Source organism: Dendropsophus ebraccatus, chromosome 11, assembly GCF_027789765.1.
Source record: "Dendropsophus ebraccatus isolate aDenEbr1 chromosome 11, aDenEbr1.pat, whole genome shotgun sequence".
NCBI lineage: Eukaryota > Metazoa > Chordata > Amphibia > Anura > Hylidae > Dendropsophus > Dendropsophus ebraccatus.
Window position 1 is genome coordinate 20,360,562 of NC_091464.1, and position 18,519 is coordinate 20,379,080.

Here is an 18,519-nt window from a genome sequence, read left to right on the forward strand (position 1 = left end):
GACCCACCCATAGGATGAATGGATGGACAACATTTGAGCAGCTAGACCAGTATGCTTTAGGGTGCCTTCACACCTACCGGATCCGCAGCGGGTCTTACTTCTGCGGATTCGTAGCGAGAACCGCTGCGGATCTGGTACCATTCACCCCTATGATGGCACATACTCGCAGTGGGATTGACATCCCGCTGTGAATATGTGCTTTAGCCTCCTCCCCCCCCATCCCTGGCCGCATCCTGCAGCCCGCCGCCGCCCGCATCCCCCCCCCCCCCATCCCCAGCGCATCCTCGGCCGCATCATGCAGCCCGCCGCCGAGAGCATACATTACCTGCTCGGCGGCGCGGCTGCAGTGAGACTCCCGGCTCCGGTCCCGCTCAGCTGATCTGAGCGGGACCTGAGCAGGCAGCCTCACTGCAGGTACTGTATGCTCTCGGCGGTGGGCTGCTGGATGCGGCCGGGGATGGGGGATGCGGCGGCGGGGCTGCGGACAGCAGGGGGTTAAAGCACATATTCACAGCGGGATGTCAATCCCGCTGTGAGTATGTGCTATCATAGGGGTGAATTGATACTGGATCCGCAGCTGATCTCGCTGCGAATCCACAGAATTTGCAGCCAATTTCAAACTACGAGTTTCACGGTGAAATCCGCTGCAGTATTTGCTGCAATTTGGCCCTCCATAGATTCGAGTTTGCCAATTTAACGTTGCAAGTTTTGCAGTAAGTTCATTCTGCCAATGCACCCTTTTCTCCTGGACCCGGCCCACTATTGGCCTCAGCCAATCACTGAACTGTCCTGTCGCAATCACCGATTGGCTGAGCGGGCCACCAGTGAGCCAGGACCAGGAGACTAAAAAAGGAGAGCAGGGAGGTAAGCATTTGCTTATGATTTTTGCCAGCCCGGAAGCTAACTAGTTAAATATGGTGGTCACTACATTCTCGCAGCAGTGTTAATTTACTGCAAAACTTGCAGCGTGAAATCAGCTGCAAACTTGCTCTGTGTGAACATACTCTTAAAGTGACTCTGTACTGGCATGTAGCTGCTCCTAAACTGGGTTACCACATTGTGGAGGTTCTCACACTGTGTCCGGTTCAGGGGACAGCATTTCTCCCGATGCCGGTATTTTGAATGAAAACTACTGGAGTGTGGAGTCTGGTGTGGCCTACAGCATCTGTGCCCTAGGCCTGCGGCGCCTCTCTCCCCACCTCCATCCAGCCCATTGGTGTGATCAAATTGAAGAACCTTGAACCGGACGGGGCTCTTAGTGGCCTCTTTGCCTATAAATCGTCCCTGCTGACAGGCAGAGAGCTGTGATTAGTCACTGGCGGCTCTCTGCCCATATAACTTGTTGAACGGACGGTGTTGTACTGCCAGGTGGAGTTTGGCACGTTCCTGCAGCCGATACAGCTGAATCAACTGCAGGAACATTATCTCTTTACAATTGAATTGAGGGCACCGTTGGGTGTCCCCGTAATTCAATTAACCATTGACTACATTGTAAAGTACGACCACCAGCCGTACTATACATTGTGTGAGCTATAATGTTCGTTATTTCAACACCTGTTCTAGAGAACGGACGTTAAAATCACAAAATGGGAACACAGCAGGTGGCATTGCATTGAATTCAATGCAATGTTGCCGCTGCAGAAAAGAACGGACGCCGACTTAATTGCAATCAGCATCCTTTCTTTTAAAAAAAAAGAGCGGTGTGTGAACATAGCCTAACAGTGATCCAGATTTAGGATCTAAGGGTGCGTTTACACACAGATTTATCTGACAGATTTTGGAAGCCAAAGCCAGGAATGGATTTGAAAAGAGGATAGATCCCATTCTTTTCTTTATGACCTGTTCCCTGTTTATAGTCTGTTCCTGGTTTTGGCTTCAAAGATCTGTCAGATAAATCTGTCTGTGTAAACGCACCATAAGGGTCCATTTACACAGAGAGATTATCTGCCAAAGATCTGAAGCCAAAGCCAGGAATGGATTTGAAAAGGGGAGAAATCTCAGGCTTTTCTTTATGACCTGATCTCTGTTTATAGTCTGTTTCTGGCTTTGGCTTCAAATCTTTGGCAATCTGTAAGATAATCTTTCTGTGTAAATGGACCCTAAGAGTCCGTACACTTGTAACCCTATATCTTCATTAGAAGGGTGGCCTCACACTGGAACCTGTCCCTGATCTCCCAGATGACACCCCTACTTGTAGGTGTATTATGCCGCCACTTTTTAATAGGTCAGTGTATGTGGCAGCTATATACATTGTTCACGTCAGTGTTGTCATAGGGCAGTGTACGTCTTCATGTCTAGTGCAGGCTGATACATACATCACAGCAAATATAAAGCAAGTCCCAACAATGACAGATCTTCAGCCAGGAATGTTATTCCTTACCAGATTGTCTTATGGCACCCGGGTCTCCTCCATAGTGTAAGGAAGTGCCTGTGTTATGCCCAGTGGCAGTGCCCACCAGCTGCTGTTAGTGGTAATGATAAGATGGGAACGCTGCAGTGTTATTTCTTAAGCCTTCCTTCTGCTGAAGCCGACGGGCTTTATAGTGAACAGGAAGAGAGGAGCCAGCGTCTACATGTTGAAACCTAGTTTGTCTCAAATTCCTCGCATTTACAGGGGACATTTTCAGATTTTTTCTTTTTTTCTTTTTAATATAATGGTTCCTGTTTGGTGTAAATAGTGGCCTGCATGGTGATGTATACACCACATTCACATGTATCTCAGGGCTGAATATATAATGACAGAGATGCTGATTATAATGTATTACTTACATCTTGTAATACAGCCGTTCTCCTGATACCTAGAGGAACACTGTGACGTTACATCCCCCAACCCCATGCGGTCTACAATTCACTGTTTCATCCCTCCTGGGTGATTTGACTCTAAACTCTAGGTGAACCTTTGTAGGGTTGGGAGACTGTAGGTGTCCCAGCTGTTCACAATGTGTTCATTTGGGGATCACCGCCTTGCTTCGGTCCAGTAAAGTCCATGATGGAGACTGTTACAAGGTCGTTTCTAACAGATGTCAGAATTTTTTTCTGTACCTATTTCAGGAGTTTCGATTCTATAATCTCTGGGACATATAAGGTTTAGAATAAAGGCGGTCACAATACTTTATATTAGGAACTTCAATTATTGATTTAGATGTGTTCTGATATTAGATAACTGAAAAAATAGTCAAGACAACTACCTATATTCAAATGAAGAAACAGTGGTGGCACTCACCGATGAAGATGCTGGTGCAGATTTTTTTTTTTAATTGATAACGCATGGACATACACTGGGCGGACACCAGGTAGATGCAGGTTACAAGCTTGTTTCGCGCAGCTGCGCTTCAACAGACCCCTGTCTGTTGAAGCGCAGCCGTGTGAAACAAGCTAGTAACCTGCATCTACCTGGCGTCCACCTAGTGTATGTCCATGCATTATCAATAAAAAAAAAAAATTCTGCACCAGCATCTTCATCGGTGAGTGCCGCTACTGTTTCTTCATTTTAATTGTTACCGTTATGGACATTTTCTACTATGTGAGCACCACTGAATACGTTAATATCCAGTGATATATTGTTGGTTACCTACTCTTGAGACCTGTAGTGCCGATCACTTCTTTTTATTGTTGCTTCACAATTACATATGTTTGTGTACTGTCACTTTAAAGAATAGTCACTCCATACACCTGGCCAAATGTTTGTGGTTTTAGTGGAGAGCCAGTCCAACATGCCCAGCTATTCTCCCTCCTGACATCTGTTGGAAGGGGCCACACTAGTTAGGGCCCTTGTACATGGGCCGACTATCAATCTAGGTCAGCATTGCAGAGCCTTTACGGGGATCAATCTATTGTGCAGCCAGGCTGCCAAATCAGCTTCATCATAGTCTGCGACCACATCCCATTTACACGGAGATATGTGGCCGACGAGCAAGGGTTATAAATGGCCGCACATAAAAACAAGCCATTGGTTTTTCGCAGTGACCATTCCTGACTGCCGATAATCGGCTTTTCATTTATATGTATGGACACCCTAAAGGTAGCTTCACACGTACCGTATCGCAACAGATTTTTTGCTGCGAATCCGCAGCAGATTTGACTAAATGAATTAACAAAGCATTAAATCTGCTATGTCAAATCTGCTGCGGATCCACAGCTGATTTGATGGTGCTGATTTGATGCTGTGTTCATTCATTTAGCCAGATCCGCTACGGATCTCTGGCAGAAAATCCGGTGCGATACGGTACGTGTGAAGCTACCCTTAGGGTGCTTCACACACACCATATCTGCAGCAGATTTTACAGTGCAGATTTAATGCTGCGTTCATTCATTTAGTCAAATCAGCTGCGGATCCGCAGCAGAAAATCCCCTGCGGATCCGGTAGGTGTAAAGGGTGGGTTTGCGTGTAACTGATCCGCAGCTGAATTCACGCTGCGAGTTTATAGCGAAACCTGCCGCTGGTCCGCTCACTGTCACTTTTAATACGATTACATATTCGCAGCGGAATTGTCATCTCTCTGCGAGTACGTAAAAGGAAGCCCCCTTAACCCCCCGGCGCGGCCTGGTCTGCGCTCCGGCTTGCTTCGGGCGCTCCTGGCCTCTGGACATCCTACTCAGGCAATCAGTGTCTGCAGCGGGCACCGCACTGATTGGCTGCGGCATGACGTCCAGACATCAGTTCATATTGGCCGTTAAAGTTAATCAGACTGGTAACTGACACTGGTTGAAGGATGAACAGTCTGGGAACATTGTGAGAACATTCTTTCCTCAATCAAAGATCCAACTATTAGACACGGACAGTTTGCTTCCTGATGACGTCTGACATCAGTTGCCTAATGGGTTTTCCTGATTGTTGGCCTATCCTCATAAGGGAGGCTCACCCATACAGCTAATTCATCAGGATAATGCCCAGAAAATCCCTTTAAAACTATTGATCATTGTTACATTAGGACTGTCCTCCAACAATGATGCCAGGAGAAAGCAGGATCGGGCATGTTACATTTCAGTCTGACTGATCCTTTAGGGTACAAACCCACTTGCCGGATCCGCAGCGAGCCCTCTCGCTGTGTATTTGCACCGAGACTCGCTGCGGATCCCGGCCCTATTCTTTCAATGGCAGACAAAATCGCAGCAGGGAGTTTGTCCCCAGCCCGCCCCGTTAACCCCCCGGCCGCCAGAGCATATACTTTACCTGATCCCGACTATGGCTTGCTTCGGACACCGGGAGCCGGGATCAGATAAAGTATATGCTCCGATGTACATCCCTGCTGCGATTTTGTCTCGCTGTGGATCCGGCAAGTGGGTTTGTACCCTTAAAGGGGTACTCCTGCCCGGGGGTATTTTTAAGCTATGGTCGGGGACTGGGTGGTTATGGATGGCGGAGGTCACTTACCTGCCCAGTTCAAGGACTTCTCAAGGCAGCTCAGCCTTTCAGCGGCTGAGGCGGGACTCCGCTACGGCCGTTTAATGGCTCAGCTGCCTTGAGACGTCATGTCTCATGCGGCAGCTCACACCAGAAAGCGGGCGCGGGACGGGTGTGCCGGGCGGCACGATCCGGGATTCGGCACTGGAACCGAGGAGTTAAGTGACCTCCGGCATCCATAACCAGCCCCTCCCCGCCCATAGCTTAAAAATACCCCCGGGCCGGAGTACCCCTTTAATCTGACAAGAGGTAAGCTACAGTCAGACATGTCTGGCAGCGGCTTATCCCCCCCTCTCCCTTAGCTGTTTGTGGATAGGTAAGTAGGGAGAGTTAGCTGCAAGCCAAGCAAGTGTTGCGGACGTTCTCTACTGCATTTTACTACAAACACTGAGTGTGATTTATATGTCAAGAATGTAAAATGTGGAATTTTATTTACTCGTTCATTTGTATCCTCAGGCCAAACTGGTCAGGCAAGGCTTTCTCCCAGTATGAGGGGATACTACTCACATTGCACTTTTTTCCTGGTCAGGTAAAATGTGAGAATACTAGGCGGGGGTGGGGTGGGGCTTCACTTCATACACCTACACTTGTACCTCTTAAAGGGGTTATCCAGTGTTGGAAAAACCTGGCCACTTTCTTCCATAGACAGCACCAATCTTGTCTCCAGTTTGGGTGCAGGAGTCAGCAGAGAGCAATGTGTCAGACTGAAAATAAAACATTTCCTGCAGGACATACAGCAGCTGATAAGTATGGGAAAATATTTTTTAACAGATTACACAGTGTGTGTTTGATTTCAACTGCTCGATCCGTGTGTTTAGTTTTTTCCCCCTCTTGGGGAGATAAGCTGCAGCCATTGCCAGCCACCTTTAATGGCAGCGGTAAATGTTCATTATGTGGGCAGAAAGAAAAATTGCATTCACCAAATTTTTTTCCCCTCAAATCAACTGGTGCCAGAGGTTTTTAACTTCAATAAAAAAAAAAATTCTAGTCTCCTAGTACTTATCAGCTGCTGTATGTCCTGCAGGAAGTGGTGTATTCTTTCTAGTCTGGAGAGCAGGAGAGATTTTCTATGGGGATTTGCTGCTGCTGTGGACAGTTCCTGACATGGACAGAGGAGGCAGCAAAGAGAACAGTGTCAGACTGGAAAGAATACACCACTGCCTGCAGGAGATACAGCAGCTGATAAGTACTGGAAGACTCGCTTTTGTAATAGAAGTGAATTACAAATCTCTGAAACCAGTTGATTTGAAAGAAAAAAAAATTTGGTGAACTACCCCTTTAAGCATAAAATGCAACTGTATTAGCCCGTATAGTGGCGTTGTACAAGACTGTGCTTCATCTGATGGTGCCTCCCACAATAACATAATCCTGGGATGGGGAACCTTTGGCCCTCCAGCTGTTGCAAAACTACAATTCCCATCATGCCTGGACAGCCAAAGCGAAGCTTTGGCTGTCCAGGCATGATGGGAATTGTAGTTTTGCAACAGCTGGAGGGCCAAAGGTTCCCCATCCCTGATATAATCCAACAGAGAAGACCCCTCTGTATCTCGAATTCATGCTGTACATTTACAGCTCCTCACTTTTCGGCATACTGGTGGCATTCTGCTATGGCATGGGGCACATTCCTAACCAAGACCTTCTGAATGGGGGTCATCTACTTGTGAAAGCCCATCCAAAAATACACAATCCTCACCAAGTGATGGGGGGGGCTACCCTCTAACATCTGATGCTGTTACCCACAGTCTCTTCTATAGAGTTGGACACTCGCATAGTATAAGTATATGTAATGTATTCTGCAAGAAAATATGGTGTGTGTGTGTGTGTGTGTATATATATATATATATATATATATATATAATTTCTTCCATCATTTGTTCTTTCCTGTAGATGTATTGGCGGGATCCCATGCCCCTGGCAGTGTAATGTGTGCGGCTCTGATCAGTAAGCAGCTGCCCATTCACACCCTGTATAGCACAACGAGTGGGATTCCCCAATCTGTTGGACTAGTACTAAACCCTGTACATATAATGTAAATATGATGGTATAAGGTGTGGTCTATAGATGGAAAGGTATTATAGCAGCAGAGCAGAGCAGACCACATGTGCCTATAAGTGACGCGTGCTGTGCGGACCTGGCATTACTGCAGGGTGGGGTTTCCTCTGGCTGCTCCCTTGTCTCATGTCGCTGTGCACTCTGCAAACATTCATACACACAGCACTTCCCTATTTATCAGTCAGGCGTGAGAGCAGGGCTTTGCCGCTATTGCTACATGTTATATTCTAGCTGCTACAATGACAAGGAAACAATTGGGTGGAGAGAGCAACACAAAGGGGACAGGGAAGAGCTGTCTAAGAGATGTTGTTGCCCATAGCAACCGGTTACAGCCTAGATTATATTTTTATAAAATGTAAAGCTGTGCTGTGATTGGTTACTTTGGGCAACAACAACTGTATAATTCTTTTTTTTTTATATATATATTAAAGGGGTACTTCAGTGATATTCTTTTCTTTCAGATCAGCTGGTTAGAAAGTTATACAGATTTGTGATTTACTTTTATTTAATCTCCAGTACTTATGAGCTGATGTATGTCCTGCAGGAAGTGGTGTATTCTTTCCAGTCGGACACAGTGCTCTCTGCTGCCACCTCTGTCCAGTGCAGGAAAAAGAATTACCACTGCTCTGCCGTAAACAGAGGTGGCAGCAGAGAGCCCTGTGTCAGATTGGAAAGAATACGCCACTTCCTGCGGGACGTATAGCAGCTAAGAAGTACTGGAAGATTTTTAAATAGAAGTAAATATACCCCCAAATATGTACCCTGTTTCCCTGAAAATAAGACACGGTTTTATAGTATTTTTTGCTCCCAAAGGTGTACTATGTCTTTTCAGAGGATGTCTTATTCCCCCTTCCCTCCCCCCGCAGCATGATGTGGGGGTCACGGACCAGCAGTATTCCTGTGGCACGGTGGTGGAGGGGGTCTTATTTTTGGAAAAACATGGTATAACTTTCTGAAACCATTGCATTTTGAAGGGAAAACTATTTTGCCTGACTTGGTTTCACTGTATCCAGCTTAAAGGTCCAGAGAGTGCCGGCCGCCCTCTGCAGCGTCATCCGAAGCTCAGCCGCGATTGGCTGAGCATAACTGTGCTCAGCCAATCGCGGCTGAGCGGCTGATGACGCGGCCACGTCATCAGCTGCTCAGCCGCGATTGGCTGAGCACAGTTATGCTCAGCCAATCGCGGCTGAGCTTCGGATGACTCTGCAGAGGGCGGCCGGCACTCGGGAAGATCCGCCGGCCTCCCGAAGAAGACGTCACTGCTGAGGATCGGAGACCGTGGACGACACGAGATGCGGTGAGTATAATGCACCACACTTCCGGGTCTAGCGTGGGTGGGGGGAAACACGGGGAAGGGGGCCATTCACAGACATAACATACATTACAAAGTTGTATAACTTTGTAATGTGTGTTATTCTGTGAATAATTTTTTATCGCCGGACAACCCCTTTAAAGAGTAGGCTTACCTTTTGGTGAACCAGCACTAAAATATTGAGGAATTGCTGACTTTTATGATAGGGCTGTCATGTAGGCCTTTGCAGTAGTTTGATTTGAAAACTGATTTTTGGTGCCTCATCTCCTTCTACCCCTCCCCTCTCCATAAGAGAACCATGAAGACAGGGGGGAGAACTTTAACTTCTTTTTCATGATAAAAATGCATTTTTCGGCTAATAAACCCAATTACAAAGTTTCTTAAAATCGCCTGTACTATTGATTTCTGCAAAAAAATTTAAACAGTGACACTTTAAAAAGGCCCATTGCATGTAGTCTGCAGTATACATCAGCATACCTTTTTGCTTATATGCCTACATATATATCAGAAATAATATGAATGGGGCCTTAGAGTGAAATGGTACCATTTATAAACAGCAATTGGGTCTTATTGCCTCTTGGTCCAGTGTTGGCCTAGGCCAGGGGTTGGAACCTTGGCTCTCCAGCTGTTGCAAAACTACAACTCCCATCATGCCTGGACAGCCAGAGCTAAAGCTTTGGCTGGCCAGGCATGGTGGGAGTTGTTGTTTTGCAACAGCTGGAAAGCTAAAGTTCCCTGGCCTAGGGCCTTGGGTCTGTCTAGTGTCCAAAGTGAGTCTCTTTCTGCATATGTCCAATAATATATGGAATAAGGCCTCAGTCACACGTTCAATAGTTTTTCAGGACCGTATATTGTGTCCACAGTCTGATCCGTATTTTTTACGCAGGTTTCTTCTATAAAAATTACGGACTTTTAATTGAGAATTGACTTTTAATGTAGAATCTGTGATGTAATTGCTGAGCCACAATTACGGGACATGTGAATAAGGCCTAAGAAAGCACCACAATAGTAAAGGCTATAGATTCTCTCTGACTCCGGACTCCGTGTCCCTCCATAAGAAAAAAATCCAAGCCCTCCAGGTTACTCACACTCACATGGTGGGATTCATTCACACTTCGGTTTGTGCCTAAAACTCATACATATATGGTCACTAGCTGACTACGGTTATTGGAATAATGTGTCCTCCGTTCCTCCGAGTCCATGTTACACACGAATATGGGTCCTGATCATATATGACGTCAGTATATACAGTACAAGGAGACTAGAATACACTATAGAATGTATGGGGCATATCTCAAGGCAGGGAAGGAGTTAACCCTGCGATGCAGCCTCTCAAAGGAAGTTTGTTCAGAGAAGTTCATGAAAATTGCCTGAAATGGTAAAAAAAAGCGGCAGCAGGAAGTCGCAGCAATGTGAGAGCGGCCCGGCCTCTCAGTAACATCTGCGGCTCGCTCCTCGCCCTGATGTAACTTGTCTCTTTGAAGCGGTTGTGCAACATTCTGCAATCCCCAGGCTCCCGCATGAACTTTATTAGGCATTTTTAGGATTCCCTGAGGCTGCCCACAGTGAATCCGGTGCCACCATATTCCAGATCACATTAACGCTCATAGATCAATGCAGACGTATGACGGCCGGCTTATTACATGACTGGGAAAGTAAATGTAGATAAAGCACAGCATTCTTATTCTTCAGAGCACTCCAGAAAACCAATGAAGAGATGGTGGGATGCATCCCATCACTCCAGGCTACGGGAACTCATCTTTGAGGGCCTCTCAGTGAGATAAAGCTTTCTTACATGTATACTACCGTGACTAACGTGTATGGCGTATTCACAGTATGTTCAATACAGACTGATGTTGGCCCACTCCGCCTTAGTCTATATCGGGGTGCCTGGGTACAGGGGCCAGGGATGCCCAGGATTTTGGCTTTTTTTCTTTTTTTTTTTTATGTGGGCTGCCTTCTGTGGATATGCCAGCTATGTCTAACATGGGAATAGTAGGACTGTGCTGATTGATCACAATTCCAGACCCTTCTTGTGGTCCCGGCTCCTCCACTTCAGTCTTTGTTTAGACAGGGGCAACACTTTTCTTAGGGTACTATTACACGGCCCGATAATAACTGCTAGATTGGCGCTCATTTACTGGGCCTATTACACGGCCCGATAATCGTTTCACAAGGCCTGCAGGGACATCATTACCAATGTCCTTGCAGCCCTTGCTTAAACCAGGGCTGTGGAGTCGGTAAGCCGCAGCTCCAACTCCTGAATTTTATCAGGACCGACTCCCGACTCCGACTGCTGCTCCTTCATAAATGGCCGGTCATACACCAGGGGAGTTATTTATCACACTGGCTCAGCAGCTTCTCCCTAATATCCTACGGGATCCTGGGGCGACATCTGAGGGAATAAAAGAATACTGTATATAAAGCAGCTTCTCCTGTGTGTGCAGCGGATGCAGCCAGTCTCCAGCCTCCATGTCCGGAACAACTTAGAACTAGACTAGATGGAGCAGGTGGTCTTTTCCTGCTGACAGTCTTCTATGTTTCTAACTAAATATTCACCATACTTAAACTCCCACAAAAAATATATTTTTTTGGCTTATTTAACACACATTACAAAGTTGTATAACTTTGTAATGTGGTTAAATAACCAGTCTGGCCCCACTTCCCCCACCGTCCTCTTCTCCCAGGCGCCATCTTGTGACGATTACTTCAGAGCCGGGGGGCGTTCTGGGTCTTCTTCCTCCTCGGCGTCTTCATAGAAAGTGAATGGGAGAGAAAAGGCTGCCGGTGTGCAAGTGCACTGGCAGCCTTTTCTCTTCCATGGACCCGGAAGTGAGAGACATCGATGGACCGTGGACGGGGATGACGGAGAGGCGGACAGCCTGCGAATCGAGTGGCGATCGTCACCGGAGGGATGGTGAGTATGGTGTCTGTTTTTTTGTTTTTTTGTTTGTTTTTTTGGGTCCCATCACACATAGTGATATAGAGAGGGGCCACACATAGTGATATAGAAGGTCACTGTGGGGGCACGCATACACACTCACACAGCCTGCTGCAGTTATAGCACACACACACACACACACACACAGCCTGCTGCAGCCATAGCGCACACCACACACAGCCCTCCACAGACTCCACAGCCCTCGTGCCCAGTTCAATCCAGATCAATGAATGGGGTGACATCCCATAGCCGCCCAGTCTTTAAAGTGTAAGGCCCCGTTCCCACTGAGCAAAGCTAGCGGAATTCCGCGACGGAATTGTCCGCCGCGGAATGCCGTTAGCCTCCCGCTCATAATGGGACTCTATGGGAGGCGCGCGCTCCTGCCCTGTCCGCGCTGAAGAATGAACATGTTCATTCTTCAGCGCGTATAGAGCAGCAGCGCGCGCCTCCCATAGAGTCCCATTATGAGCGGGAGGCTAACGGCATTCCGCGGCGGACAATTCCGTCGCGGAATTCCGCTAGCTTTGCTCAGTGGGAACGGGGCCTTACTGTCTGTATATTAGATTTTGACATGTCACACGTTAGGAACAGTTAGAATCTCGCTGCTGAGACCTCCTCCAATCATTAGTTTTAGCTGAGTGGCATTTCCTGTACCAGCGAATCCATATAAATACAGGTGTGCTTCATATGGCTATACCTAATAACTGCAGTAGGCCTAAGACTCCAACCAATGTCTGTGCAACATGTCAGAACATAATTCAAAGGGGTTATCCTATGCTACAAAAACATGGCCACTTTCTTTCAGAGACAGCACCGCTCTTGTCTCCAGTTCAGTTGCGGTTTGCAATTAAGTGCCATTCACTTCAGTGGAACTGAGCAGCAAAACCTGCACCCAAACTGGAGACAAGAGTGGGGCTGTGTCTGGAAGAAAGTGGCCATGTTTTTGTAGCCCTGGATAAACCCTTTAAGCTCCATTCACTTCAATGGAACTGATCAGCTGCTGAATCTGTGCTGTGTACATGATCAGCTGCATTTTCTTTCTTTTAGGCTGGGTTCACACTACATATATTTCAGTCAGTATTGTGGTCCTCATATTGCAACCAAAACCAGGAGTGGATTGAATACACAGAAAGGCTCTGTTCACACAATGTTGCAATTGAGTGGATGGCCGCCATTTAATGGCAAATATTTGCTGTTATTTTAAAACAACGGCTGTTATATTGAAATAATGGCCGTTATTTACTGTTACATGGCGGCCATCCACTCAATTTCACCATCGTGTGAACAGAGCCTTTCTGTGTTTTTTATCTACTCCTGGTTTTGGTTGCAATATGAGGACCACAATACTGACTGAAATATACAAAGTGTGAACCCAGCCTTAAAGTGGACCTTTCAGCTCCTTTCTCCTGACCTGAGTAAAAGTAGAAGCTCCAGCACTGAGATATGAGCTTTAAAGAGACTGTCAGTAGGTTTATAGTGTCCTATCTCAGGGTAGTATAAACTAGTGACAGAGAAGCTGAGCAGAATGATTTTTCACATACATTGTTCTGTGCAGCTGATCCAGAGATATCCTCCTAAAAAACATGGACAATAAGTAGTCCTCTCCATTATGTGCCGGTGCTCAGCCGTCCTAGATATTCATGAGAAGCAGAGAACTCCACCAACCAGCTGCTAATTGGCTGTAATATATCCATTTTGTGTATAGGCAGTCACCTGTAAATCAGCAGCTGGGGGGAGGGGTGTGGCAAGAATCCTATTCTCCTGCATATTAGAAGAACGGCTGAACAGAATGTCGTAAGTAATACACAGATCTGTTCAGCATTTCTGTCACTAGTTTATGCTGCCCTAATTTAAAGCACCATCATTAACACCTAAATAAATATATATGTGTATGTGTGTGTAGAATGATGCCACCATACCATGTCAAGTATACAACAAATAACACTTATGGGAACCTAATGTTCTACCAATATAATATTTGCATGTATACTCATGGCACCAGCCAGACAGTACAGTACTCATTTTGATAGTAAAAGCTAAAGTAATTATTTTATTCATGCTTTGTGAATGTTTGCTGCGAGGAGCAGGCAGCTAGCAGCGGAGCCCTCCTCCTTCTCTCTCCGTCCATGTGGGTTTTTTTTAAACCCCCCACACACTGTTTGAGCGACACCGTTATGGCACATGCTTACATGAGCATATTGTGCTAAGAAAAGCATGAGCTATGGATTGAAACCATGTAGGGTAGGAGGGAATGCAGGAGAGAAGACGACTTGGGTTTCCTTGAATGCAGAGGTGTCTTCAGTACGAATACCCACACACTTGGTGGAGACGTTAACTCTATTCCTTGCCAGAACATAGGAAAAGATACTGAAATCAAATCCCTTAAGAAAGTGAACCCGACTTAAGCATGCATTTGTGCACCTTTGTACATGCACAGGTATGACGGTCTAGAGCTGCGGTCACCATTAGTCTTCTAATGTGCATTCACTTCAGTGACCGCTGATCTGCCGCTGCACAGCAGACTGCTTTGTCCGTGGGGTAGTGCAGGTGCCGCGGCTGTGCAGAACAGCTGGCAGGGGTGTGGGCAGGCAGCACCTCGCTGATCACTTATTGTTTGACTCAATAGCCCAGATTTATCAATCTGTCTGAGCCACAGCAACCAATCACAGCTCAGCTTTCATTTTATCCAAGCTGTACGCTGAGCTGTGATTGGTTACTATGGGCAGTCAAACACCATAGGTTGAGTCTAGAGCGTAATGTTTTCATTGGAAAACCCTTTGAATGTGGTACTCCGGCTAGGACCCATCCTTTTTTTTTCCCAGTCGCCAGGGAGGGGGTGAATGAAAACAATAACTTCTACTTACCTCTCTCGGCTCTAGAACAGGCGCCTGTATCCAGCTGCTGCGGTCCCCTGGCCTCCAGCCGCTTCCTGCGGACCTTGTCTCACCTTTGTGCCCTGTTGACCATTTTAGGGTATCTACTTAAGATGGTCAAACATGGGAAAGCGTGTGCACTGTCCAGAGAGACTACCAGGCAGTGATCAGATCCACGGGGGAGAAAAACAGTACAGTGAAGGAACTCGTCTCACCTGCAAAAACACACACACGTGTTTGTACATATGTGTATGTGAGACTTGTCTGCTTCGAGGGAAAACCCCATTGTCCTGACAGAGTATTGGATATGATGGAATCTGTTACTATGTGTGACCTCACCTGGGATCATGCCTTCTTATGTGTGGCTGGAATAACTAAATATAAAACACAAAGCATCTATACATGCACATAAATACACCAGGCGTAAATGTGGGCTGGTTACTTAGCAACTATGACGGAGCGCTCTGAGTGCTGTTCCTCCTTACTATGCACACAGCTACAATCTGCATGGCTGCTCCATCTCTGTCTCCCATAACATTATATTAGGCTGCTTTTTTATTTTCTATGAACACCTTTTATAGCGACTGTACCATCAGGTACATCGCTATTCTTTTACCTTAGCTACTCTGCACTGGCGCGGGAATCCTGGTGGCACGATGGCCGCTTGGTTCCCGCACTTGTTGACAGTCTTTATCCGAGCACCAGCTCAGAACACTGTGGACAGGCCCCCCACCCCTCAGTGTGACCATATCCCCTCCCCTCTGTGACACTGCTCCAGTGGGGGGGAGGTGGTTTTGGCACACAGGCAGCGGGTCTGCCCCCAGTGCTCAGAAAAAGACCGGCGCAGAGCAAAAAAGGACTGTGCCACCCGGATCCCCACACTGGTGCGAGTGGCTTAAGGTAATAAAAAGAAACGCAATGTACCTGATGGTAAATTTGCTTTGAGTGAATTTCTCACCAATACAACAAAGCCTGTGCAGTGATAAGTGGACACAAATTATCCCTGGTCCCATTGTATGAACATGGGCAGGCAGATAAACGTGCAGGAGACACAATGAATACTGTTGCGAATTTATATTAAAAACTTGCATGACTGCCGCCACATTTTATTATGTTTTTGCCATTTTTTCCCCCATGGTGCCTAAAAAGGGGGTGTGGCCTTGGCTTAAGGCTTTCTGTAAAGGGTGTGGCTATGGCAAAAAGGGTTCTGTAAAGGGTGTGGCCTTGGCAAAAGGGGTGCTGGTTCTGTAAAAGGGGTGTGGCCTTGGCAAAAGGGGTGCTGGTTCTGTAAAGGGGATGTGGCCTTGGCAAAAGGGGTGCTGGTTCTGTAAAGGGTGTGGCCGCTGCAAAAGGGGTGCTGGTTCTGTAAAGGGTGTGGCAGCTGCAAAAAGGGGTGCTGGTTCTGTAAAGGATGTGGCTGCTGCAAAAAGGGGTGCTGGTTCTGTAAAGGGTGTGGCTGCTGCAAAAAGGGGTGCTGGTTCTGTAAAGGGTGTGGCTGCTGCAAAAAGGGGTGCTGGTTCTGTAAAGGGTGTGGCTGCTGCAAAAAGGGGTGCTGGTTCTGTAAAGGGTGTGGCTGCTGCAAAAAGGGGTGCTGGTTCTGTAAAGGGTGTGGCTGCTGCAAAAAGGGGTGCTGGTTCTGTAAAGGGTGTGGCTGCTGCAAAAAGGGGTGCTGGTTCTGTAAAGGGTGTGGCTGCTGCAAAAAGGGGTGCTGGTTCTGTAAAGGGTGTGGCTGCTGCAAAAAGGGGTGCTGGTTCTGTAAAGGGTGTGGCTGCTGCAAAAAGGGGTGCTGGTTCTGTAAAGGGTGTGGCTGCTGCAAAAAGGGGTGCTGGTTCTGTAAAGGGTGTGGCTGCTGCAAAAAGGGGTGCTGGTTCTGTAAAGGGAGTGTCTGCTGCAAAAAAGGGGTGCTGGTTCTGTAAAGGGTGTGGCTGCTGCAAAAAGGGGTGCTGGTTCTGTAAAGGGTGTGGCTGCTGCAAAAAGGGGTGCTGGTTCTGTAAAGGGTGTGGCTGCTGCAAAAAGGGGTGCTGGTTCTGTAAAGGATGTGGCTGCTGCAAAAAGGGGTGCTGGTTCTGTAAAGGGTGTGGCTGCTGCAAAAAGGGGTGCTGGTTCTGTAAAGGCAGGGTGGCCTCATCCAAAGAGGTGCTGGTTATGTAAAGGACAAAATATTCTCGACCCTCCATTTGCGGCCCGGGGTTAAAAATACAACATACTCCCAGTGCCTCAGGCTAAATGCCTGGGGACAAAGGCCCCCTTTAATGGGACCCAACTAAAATATAACTTTTAATCTTACATACGAATAAAATCTTTATCAAGTGGTAGAAAGAGTTAAAAACAACAATCGAACTGCTAGTGTATAAACCTTATGCGTTTGGGCCAACCAGGTCTATGTCATGTCAAACCAGGTATGTAAAGGCGGTGTGGCCTCGGCCAAAGGGGTGCTGGTTATGTAAAGGCGGTGTGGCCTCGGCCAAAGGGGTGCTGGTTATGTAAAGGCGGTGTGGCCTTGGCCAAAGGGGTGCTGGTTATGTAAAGGCGGTGTGGCCTCGGCCAAAGGGGTGCTGGTTATGTAAAGGGGGTGTGGCCTTGGCAAAAGGGGTGCTGGTTATGTAAAGGGGGTGTGGCCTTGGCCAAAGGGGTGCTGGTTATGTAAAGGGGGTGTGGCCTTGGCAAACTGGGTGCATGTTCTGTAAATAGTTGAGGTCAGTAAAAGGGGGCGTGGCTTTACATGCTATACTGTGTGCCCTTTTTACATGGGACACTTATCGGCAAGGAACCTTGCTAGAAGCTCTCCTTTGGCCAATATTAGTCCCACGTAAAAGTGACAACAATCAGCCGGGGAGCGGGAAACCGCCCAATCCTCAGCCGATCGCAGCTTTTGTGTAAACGGGACGTGCAGCCGATAGCAGTATATTTCAATGGCCGCACGAACTATACAATGATCATTTGTGCAGCCCGGCTGCTCTATTAATCAGACAAATGCCGATCAGCGAGATCACTTGCATCCTTGCACAGCCCTGTATCAGGCCATGTCAAAGGACCCTTAGAGTACTGTACGTCAGATTTCTGTCTAGTTTACATTTACACTGACCAGGTTAGTAAATGTGGGCCGGCCTGTCTTCTCTGCACCTGTATAGGACTATGTCATACTAGTCATATGCTGTTATATTGTATGTTCTGGTAACATTGTGGCTTATTATTCCTTGTCCTCTGCCTAGTTACACTGTGCCCACACTGCCAGCCCATGCTCTGTACTATATCCGGACATGAAATTGGCATCTACAGAAGTTTTCATAGCTCCTGATATATATTTGATTGTCGTCTTTGTCGTCTTTGGTGTATTTGGCCTAATTTCAATGTTTTAGCTTTTAATTCTTCTTGTTGTTTTTTCCCGCAGGTGCGTATCGCTGCAAAATTCATCACCCACGCACCCCCGGGGGAGTTCAATGAGGTCTTTAACGGTAAGTGTGAGGACACGTGGGTCATGCTCTGGTTGGCACTGGATAGAACTTCCCTCGGTTTGGTGGCCGATATTATTCATTGCTGGTGCATAACATTGTGAAGCTGCACGTAATCTATAAAGCCGCAATTGAGGCATCTGATCGTGATCTTAGGCTGGGTTCACACTACTTTTTGGAATCAGTTTTTTTTCATCAGTTTTTTGCATAAAACAGATGGAAGCAACTGTGGAAGCAAATGTGTGTACATCTGTTTTAATGCGTTCTTCCATTGAATTCCATTCTTAAAAAAACAGATCCGTTTTTTATAATGTACACACAAACGTAGTCGATCTCATTTTTGTGTCCTTTAAAAAAAAAAAAAAAAAACGGATCCCTTTTTGTTCCTTTTTTTTTTTTATAATGGAATTCAATCAGAAAACGGATCAAAACACACATATGCATCTATTTCTTCTATCCCGTTTGTCATCCATTTTTTTTTTTGC

The 18,519-nt window shown here is 46.8% G+C and overlaps 1 protein-coding gene across 1 annotated transcript in view; it reads left to right on the forward strand.

Moving 5' to 3' along the window:
* CAPZA1 (capping actin protein of muscle Z-line subunit alpha 1) overlaps positions 1–18,519 on the forward strand; it is a 36,425-nt gene that overhangs the window by 5,256 nt on the left and 12,650 nt on the right. Inside the window, exon 2 of the mRNA XM_069945258.1 lies at positions 17,974–18,037. Coding sequence (XP_069801359.1) covers positions 17,974–18,037 — 64 coding nt within the window. The remainder of the gene's footprint in view (positions 1–17,973; positions 18,038–18,519) is intronic.